Source organism: Rhinolophus hipposideros, assembly GCF_964194185.1.
Source record: "Rhinolophus hipposideros genome assembly, chromosome: 21".
Lineage (NCBI taxonomy): Eukaryota > Metazoa > Chordata > Mammalia > Chiroptera > Rhinolophidae > Rhinolophus > Rhinolophus hipposideros.
In genome coordinates this window covers 42038527-42047506 of record NC_138067.1, presented here as the reverse complement: position 1 = coordinate 42047506, position 8980 = coordinate 42038527, and the positions used below count along the sequence as shown (strand labels likewise).

Below are 8980 nucleotides of genomic sequence, written 5' to 3'. Positions count from 1 at the left end.
ATGCCAAGGCTTGAAAGTGGTTTTTGTCCTTTGAACAGATTGTCTCATGGAACCCAGGAGAGGGGTTATGAGGGTGATACACAGAGACATGACAGAACAGGCGCAGCAAATGAATCTGTAGACATCTAGTCTCCCCCCACTCACACACACTGAAGTACAGCGAATCATGTCACTTAGACATCAGTGCACTGAATTGTAGTGTCAAACAGTCCTATACATGTATGCAAAATCACACAGACACACACAGGTAACCCCACCCCCCCAAAAAATCATAATACCTCCCACATTCAGGAACACAGAAACCCTAAGTAACAAGAAACACACAGGGCAGAGGCATTTCACCCAGATACTAACACTGACGTAGAAGGAATTACAACCTCCCCCGCCCCAACAGAGTTTCACAGAATTATGCCATAAAACACACACATATACACAGAATGACATCACCAGACACGTTACATAGACCCACATAGGAACAGAGTCACACACATACACATAGAATCACAGTGACATGGATGCCCGTCACCCCCTGAAGCGTCCCCACAGATGAGTCAACATACAGAGTTCTGGTGCCTACCAAGGCGAGGTCTTTATGGTTGGTGGTATAGAGATTAGTAGGTTTCAGAGCCAGGGTGGCTAGTCAGTCCCTTCCTGTCTCCGAGCCCAGCACAGTTCTCTTTATTGAGGTCCCAGATCACCCCCTGAGGGAGAGAGGGGTGAGACCCTTCTCCCCCCATAGCACCAATCTGGACAGGCGACCCCCCTGACAAAACAGTAAGAAGTGCCTTCCAAAAAGGGGGTGCTTTCGGCTGAGAGAGGAAGGCCATTTCTTGTGGGTAACCAAGAGTAGCACCATCGTAGAAAGAAAGGGGGCTGGGGACACATGGGTGGTGGCAGAGAACTGAGGAAGCTTAGCCTCTCTTCCCACTCCGCTATATGCAGGTAGGGCTGTGCGTGTGCCTGTGCGGCTGGGGACGTCTCCTGGATTGTGAACCCCTCAGAGGAGTGAGGGAGCCCCAGGTCTCCCAGATACCTGGGGTAAAGTAAAGGCAAGTGCATATCTGGAGGGCTGAGGTGGGGACTGTAAGGGGTTCTAGGACAGAGAAATTTTAGGGATATGAGACAGAATGGAGAGGCCCGAGCAGAGAAACCTGGATGGTAGGGATTTGGAATGGGAAGACTTAAGACAAGAATGGGGCAAGTTGAGTGGGGTGGGAAGCCCAGAATAGAGTTAGAAGGTTGGAGTCCAGAATCAGGGAGCCAGAGACTGTAAGGTTCAGAACCAAAGGAATCTACAGAATGAGGTCCAGATTCTAGGATCAGAAGCATTTGGAGGCTGAGTTCCAGAACCAGAAGAATTTGGATCTGAAATCAGAGGCAGGTGGCAGCTGTGAGGCCTAGAACCAGAGAAAACTGTAGAGTAAGGACTAGAATTAGAAAAAGCCTGGCTGAGTTTTAGAACCAGAGGGATTTTACAGTCATAAGACCTTGAGTCAGCAGTTGTAAGGTGTAGAACCAGAGAAATTTGTAAGGCCAGGTCTATACTCAGAAGATGTTTGAAGGCTGAGCTCTAAGCCCTGGGTAATTTGGAGTCATAATGTCTGGAGTGAGAGGGAATTGGAGATTGTCAGATCGAGGACCAAGGGGATTTATACGGTGAGATCTGGAATCGGAAGACATTGGAGGCCAAGTTCTAGAACCAGAGAAAAGGGAGATCATTTGATCTGGAATCACAGGGCCCTGGAAGATGCAAAATCTAGAGTTTGTGTAGTCTAGAACCAGTGGATGGTAGAGGTCACGAGGTCTAGAACAAAAGAGAACTGGAGCACGGTGTCTGGTTCTGGAAATACTGGTTATAAAATCAAGACATAAAACTCATTTTACTTCTTTTTGATGGGAAAAGCAAGTCTTGGGTCTAGAAAGTAAAAAGGAATGAGCTGGGAATCATGAGATTTAGAAAGTAGGAAGTCTGGCTTCAGTACCAAATGTGCTGTAGGTTGGGAAGACTAGAACCAATAGGAAGCTTGGGGTCATGGGGCCCAAAATCAGAGGAAATCATCAGCTGTAAGATCTGGAACCAGCAGGAATCAGAGAATGTGACATCTAGAACAAGAGAGATTTACAGGGAGAGGTCTAGAACCAGAGGAAGTCAGAGAAGTAGAACCAGAAGACTCTGGTGATCAGAGGCTCTAGAGCCAGAGGAAGATGGAGATTGTGAGGCCTAGAACCAGACAACTTTGGAGACCATGAAGTATGAAAACAGAGTTGGCAGTTGGGAGATTCAGAACGATAAAGAATTGAAGATTGTGGGGTCTGGAATCAGAGGGGTTTGGAGGATGTGAGGTCTACACTGGACCACGTTGCAGGTTGTGCAGTCTAGAACCAGGAAGGTCAAAAGTTGTACAGTCTAGAACCAGAGAGGTTGTGTGGTCTAGAACTGGAGAAGGTTGGAGGTTGTATTGTCTGGAAGCAGAGGAAGTTAGAGCCTCCCCCTGAAATATGAAATGCACAAATGAAGTCAGGGTCCAGGTGAGGCTGGAGGCAGCAGAAGTCCAGGGTGGAGGGGGTAGGCAGAGCTGGGTGGCCGCTTAGGAGGCTAAGGGCTCAATCAGAAGTCGCTGTGGGGGGAGGTCTGTCCCAGAGGCTCCCCTCCCCATTGACACCTGAGTGACGGGGGGCGGGGGAAGATTGGAGTCCCACATTCTTATGGACACCAGGTAATTCATAGTGATTAAAACCATATCATGAAAACAATAGCAATAAAAATAGTAATAAAAGAAAGACGGATGGAAAGAAATGTGATTATGGTTATCAATACTCCTCAGAGCCCAGAAACACAGATGTGAACCCCAACCTCCCCCTCCCCTAATTACCCAAAATAAAGCCAAGAGAGTTGGAAAAAGGGATGAGGTAACCAGCATGAAGAACCCCAAGGGAAGTCCTGAGAGAAGGAGGAGGAGGGGGCCAGGGACACCCTCCCAGAGGTCACTGAGCTGAGACCACCCCAAAGAGCCCCAGATAGGGATGGGCAGAGGGGTGGGGACTGAGGTAGGCCCGAGGCGGGCAGGGGCCACTGAGAGGAGAGCGGGAACCCCTCCCGCTCCCCCATCCTGTGCGTTGGCTGCCAGCTTGGAGTGTGGTTGAGGTCCTTTCTGGGGAGGAGAAGAGAGGTGCGCAAAGGGGTTGGCTCAGTTGGCCTGGGCCAAGCCTGTCGCTGGCTGGAAGTGGCTCTTGGGTTGGGTGGTGTCTTCATCCGGGTAGAGACAGAGCAGTGAGGGGCCCATGCCTGTGGGAGAAGATAGAAGGTAAACGAGTGGGGAATTATCACCCTAACCCGCCTGCCGTCCTGACAGTTAAAACTATGGGTGGTGAGGCAGGCACATTTGGATACAAACAGCAGTGAAATCTTGGGCAAGTTTTGCTCTGTGAACCTCAGGTGTCCACGATGTTTAGGTCAGTAATTAAGAAGCGTGGAGCCAGACTCTACCTGAGTTTGAAACCAGGCTCTGCTATTTACTTGCTGTGTGATCTGGTGCAAGTGACTTCACCTCTCTGTGCCTCAGTTACCTCATTTGTAAAATGGGCTAATAACTGCCTCCTTCCCAGGACTTGTGAGGAGTAAATGAGTGAATCCATGTAAAGTGCTTTGAACAATAACTAGTGCTGTTGTTACCTGGAAAACAGAGATATTTATACCTACAGCATTTGTGAGAGTTTACTCATTCAAAAAATATTTATTGAGCACCTACTGCATGCCAGGCACAGGGCATACAGCAGTGAACAGGAGGGATGAAATTCCCTGCCCTTGTGGGGCTGACCTTCCAATGAAGGGCGTCAATTAGGTCATGTACATAAATTTAGCACAAAGCTTGGCAGAGTGATTGCTAGATAAACGTTAGCTCTTCATTTACAAATATGTATTGAGGACCTGCTCTGGGCCCAGTTATTGCCCATCCTCCACAACAGTAGGGCAGTGACCAAGACAGGCCTGGCCCCTGCCTCACAGGGCTCACGCCCACGGGGAGAAGACAGCCAATAATCAAATAATGACACAAACACCTATGTAAATAGGAAGGAGTAATATCTGAGCAGAGATCTAGAGGATGGAGTAGTTAGGCAAAGAACAGAGGGAAAAGCGTTTCAGGCAGAGGGATCAGCATATGCAAGGGCCCTTGAAGGCAGTCTCTTCAAGCAAGATGACTTGGAGGCATTGCAATGCCCCACAGAGGCCCTATGCAATCTGCCCTTCACCCCTCTCCCCTCTTCTCTCTGCTTCAGCTACCCAGGCCGTGTTTCTCCCTTTGCATTCACTGTTTCCTCTGCCTGAACTGCTCTTCCCCCCAGAAATTGTCATGACTCACTCCCTCACCTCCTTGAGGTCTTTGCTCACATGTTACCATCTCAATGATACCACACCTCATCATACTTAAAATTAAAATCTCCCCACCCCAGAATTCCCTTTTCCTTTGCATGTATTATTTCCCCCAGTAGCACTTCTCTTCATCTCTTACACTCGTCGTTATATTTGTTTCTTTGTTCTCAATGGCCCCCCTCACTAGGATGTCAGCTCTAGGAGGGCAGGGATTTCTATGTGTTTTCGTCACAGTTGTGCCTCTAGCTCCTAGGACAATGTCTGGCATTTATTGTGTGTTCCATCAATATTGGTTGCATGTTTGAAGGACAGAAGCAATCAAAAGGCAGTGACTGGCTGAAACAGGATGTGAAGCAGACTCTGAGATGAGGCAGCGGCCAGACCCAGCGGCTTGAGTCCAAGGTGAGGAGTTTGATCTTTCCCTGATGGGTACTAGGGAGCCACAGAAGGCCTTTGAGCAGAGGTCAGCTTCTTGCATTGGAAAGCCCCCTCTGGCTGATGCCTGGGGGTTTCAAGTGGAGCTACTGATAGTCGTGCTGGAAGATGACGATAACACAAGAACATAAAGAAGAGGACAGCTTGTCACACTCTGTGGAGGGGCTGTGGAAGCAGCACCGCACCAGGGCAGGCATTTCTGGAACATTTATTACAAAACAGGTCTTGCTGGCTAAGCTCTTCCTGTGCAGCATTCCACAAATCCTCAAACATGTCCTCTAGGTAAGAACTATTATAATACGCTCTAATGGACAGAAGGGGCTACTGAGACTCCAGGAGCAGAACCTATTTCCCAAAGCCACACAGCTAGGAATGACCAAGGCGGGACTCAGCCCCAACGTGCCATCAGACGGCTCCAGGAGCCGACTCCCATCCCAACGGGATAGGCTCGACTCCCATCCCAATGGGCAGCTTTGGCAAGCCCCTGCCTTCCTCAGGCTCTCCCTGCCCCGCACCACAGCACCCCTGAGAGGTGGGAGGGGCTGCTCATTTCCACCAACGTCATATCCAGGCACTGACAGCCCTCCACCACCTCAGGATTGCCCCACCCCTCTCTCTCAACCCCCCGGGGCACCTCCTAGGGGAGACGGGGACCCAGGGCCTCTGTCTACCCAGGTTGCTACTCACCCAGGGGCTCATTCAGTGCCAGGAGGTGGGTGCTGGGATCCTGCTGGCTCACTGGGGCTGGTCCTCCTGTCAGAAGGAAACTCTGCAGGACAGAGACAAAGCTGCCACCACCACCACCACCACCATCACCATCCTCGTCATCAATATCCAAGGAGGCAGGGTGGTGCAGTTAAGGGCACTGGGGTTCAATGGCTGCTTATCGGCTGTGGGACTTTGGGTAAGTCACTGTCCCGCACATCCCCGCGTGTGCTTCCGGAGCTTTATTCTCCCTTCCTTCTGTGCCCCAGCAGGCTGACCTGTGCGTGTGGCTCCATTAATGTGCAACCTTGCTCTGCGTGTTCCTGTCGGGTTCATGTAATGAATGCCAGCAGGCAGAAGGAGGGTGTGGAGGAGTGTTTGATCCTCTAGCTGCTTCCTGATGGGTCAGCTTCCTGAAGGCTGTGTCCCTCCACAGAAGGTTCCAGCTCTTATAAGCTGGACCCTCCTCTCTCTAAGGCCCAGTGACCATCCCTGCCGTGTACCTTCAGGCTACGGATGGTGCCAGCTCCCCACATGGCGAGCCCCAGGGTGCTGTACCAGCCCTTGTTGATGCCTTATATGCTGCCCACACTTGCCAACGGTCCTGTTATTAAATTCTCCTCAACACCGCATGTGAATGTGCTGTTTCCTGCCCAGACTCCAACTGAGACGGCCGCCTAACCTCTCGTGTAAATGTGAGTGATGATGACGATTAGTGATAATATTTCAAGAATGGTGGTGGGAATTGAATGATTTAATCAGGCAAGGTATTTGGTGCAGTGTCTAACACATAGTAGGCACTCACAAATATAAGCTGCCAATATGAGAAGCCACACCCCTCATGTTCAAACAGCCCTGTTGGGTGAGGAGCCAGAGAGCTCTTCTGTGAGCGATGGGCAACCATGGAAGGCCCTGGAGGGACCTTGTGGCAGTCACATGGCCTAAGCTGGCTTTTAGAAAGGCCATTCTGGTTGCTGTTGTGCAGAACTGACAGCAGGGGTGAGACTGGAGGCAGGGAGTCTGGGGCAGAAGGGATGTTCCTTTAGTTTTTATGCCACCATTTATTAACAACCTGCCGAGGATCAGCTAAGGGCCTGACTTCAGCTGCTTCTCATGGCAGTCCCGCGAGATGTAACCGTCCCACTTTCCGGATGAGCAAACTGAGGCGCAGAGTGATGACATCACCTGCCCAAAGTCTCACGGTGACAAGGTGACAGACCTGGGACTTGAGCCCAAGTTAATCTGACTCTCGTGTCTGTACTCAATGCTGCATCAATCATCCAAGGCCAAGACCTGTTCTAGGTTTGGGAGGGGGACCCACAAGAGCAGAAGAGTCCTGCAGGTACTACCCCTTATCATTTCTCCCCTTCCCCTGCTTAATTTTCTACTTAGCACTTCCTATCAACTTACATAAATGTGCAGATCCCTTTCATACCCATTACCTAAGCAAGCAGATCAAGGTCCTAGCCTCAGCTGGATTCCTGACCTTCCATTTGACTTTCACCCATACCCTGTCCTCTCTGGTTTTCCCATGAAACAGTAGGCTTAAGCCTACTGGGTTCGGAGGGCCAGACCACCCCATGAATCCCCAAACATACCAGGCTGAGGGGAGTCAGTAAGAAGTTTTTGGGTTCTGGGCTTGGGGACCGTTTGGGGGGTCTCACTCCCAGAAGCTCCACCCCCTCGGCCTCGTCCTCTGAGCTCTGGGCCAGGGTCCTGGAGGAAAACAGGCAAGAATCTCAGAACACAGCAAGTGTGGGTAGGTATGGGTGCCAGTGGTGCAGGTAATAAGCATTCATTCACTTTCCCAAGCACTCACTAATCTCATACACTCACTAATCCATCCGTCCAGCCATCCATCCATCCATCCATCCACCCACTTACCAATGCATTTTCCCATCCATTCATCCATCTTCCCATCCATCCATCCATTCATCTATCCATTCATCCTTCCATCCTACTTTGCATTCATCTACCGATCTATCCGTCCACTCACCCACCAACTTGCCTTCTATCTATCATCTATCCATCCACCTACAATAGTCACTAATTTCTTCCCTCCCTTATTTAATAAGTATTAGGCACCTGTTGTATATCCAGTGACAAGCTGGGAGCCTTGGGGAATATTGAAATGTGTCCATAAAAGCCTCATAATGATAGTAAAGAGACCATTCTGGAGACTAAATGGACACATGCTCGCAACGTGGGAAGCAAAAGCTTGAGAATTAACAATCTAACATCTTTGGAAGAGGGACATGAACCCTCTGAAATTATGTGCAAAATGTGTGTCTCTATGTGTGTGTAAAATTTCTTGGGAAAGGGTCCGATTTTCAAAAGGGTCGGTCTTTCAACCGATTTTCAAAGGTATTAAGAAACTTTGTTCTAGACAGTTTCTGTGACATTGTGGCAATGTCTTCTTGACTATGACAAAAATTGTCACTAGGCCAGCTATAAATATGTTCCAAAGGAGAAGGCCCTGTTTGACTGGTGGGATTTGCAAGCGTCCCAGCTATAAATAATGAGAACAGTGGAGGGCACAGCCTAGGCAAAGCCTGGAGATTGGAATGAACATGGCATGTGTAGGCGACATGGAGGGCCCAGCTGGGGCAGAAGTCAGGGTAGGAGAAATGATGAAGGATGAGGCTGGAGTAGGAGGCAGGAGCAAGACGGGGTCAGGGGCCCTCTTAACACTCCCTTGATATCCCCCTGCTACTGTGGCTCACCTTTTCCGAGCCCCAGCCACGTGGGAGGACGCTGAGGGGTTCCCTCTGGAAGGACTGGAGCAGCTCAGCCGGGGGTCACTCCCCCAGCGGGGCAGCAGGGAGGGCTCAGGGGTTGGGGGCGACAAGCCGTGGAAGCTCCGAGCGCGGGGCCGGGGGACAGCCCCTCGAGGTCTGTTGTAGGCCCGGGGTAGGTGCTCGCTGGAATTGAGCTGGAAGTCATCATCCATGGAGATGTAAGGGGCCAGCATCTCCAAATCCAGCGCATCGACGTCCTGCGGAGGCAGGAGGGAGGTAAGAGCATGAGCCTTGGTCTAGGGTGGGCCTGGGCAAGAGTCCCAGCTCCACCACGTTTGAGTTGTGTGCCTGAGGCCGAGAGTCTGGGCTTCAGTTGTTTCATCTGTAAGGTAAGTATAAGGACTCTGGGGGCCAGTTGCCAAGATGGCCTCCAAGCATCCTCACCTCTTGGTACCACACCCTAGCGCCGTCCCCTACTACAGGGACTAGGGCTGACCTGGTGGCAATAGCATACTGAGAAGATGATGACATGTGTCTTCCAACATTAGGTTGGAAGACACTGTGGCTTTTGTTTTTGTTGCGCTCTCTCTCTCTCAGATCACTTGCTCTGGGGAAAGCCATGTCACGGAGCAGCCTTATGGACAGGCCCACAGAGCAAGAAACAGAGCCCTCTTGCCAACAGCCCAGTGAGTGGTCTTGGACGTGAATCCACTAGTCCCAGTCAAGCCTT

General features: G+C 50.6%; 1 protein-coding gene across 5 annotated transcripts in view; it reads right to left on the bottom strand.

Annotated features, from left to right (window-relative positions):
• Nucleotides 1-566: 566 nt before the first annotated feature.
• Nucleotides 567-8980, bottom strand: part of HIF3A (hypoxia inducible factor 3 subunit alpha) — a 30389-nt gene continuing 21975 nt past the window's right edge. For 2 of the 5 annotated variants that reach the window (XM_081032226.1, XM_081032224.1), the window contains 4 exons: nucleotides 8236-8507; nucleotides 7111-7228; nucleotides 5495-5576; nucleotides 567-3286 (listed from right to left, as the gene is read on the bottom strand). In XM_081032226.1, coding sequence (XP_080888352.1) covers nucleotides 3189-3286; nucleotides 5495-5576; nucleotides 7111-7228; nucleotides 8236-8507 — 570 coding nt within the window. In that variant the 3' untranslated portion in view covers nucleotides 567-3188. Of the gene's footprint in view, nucleotides 3287-3709; nucleotides 4909-5494; nucleotides 5577-7110; nucleotides 7229-8235; nucleotides 8508-8980 lie in introns of those variants that run through there. The other 3 variants (XM_081032225.1, XM_081032223.1, XR_013992184.1) reach the window with 2 other exon arrangements.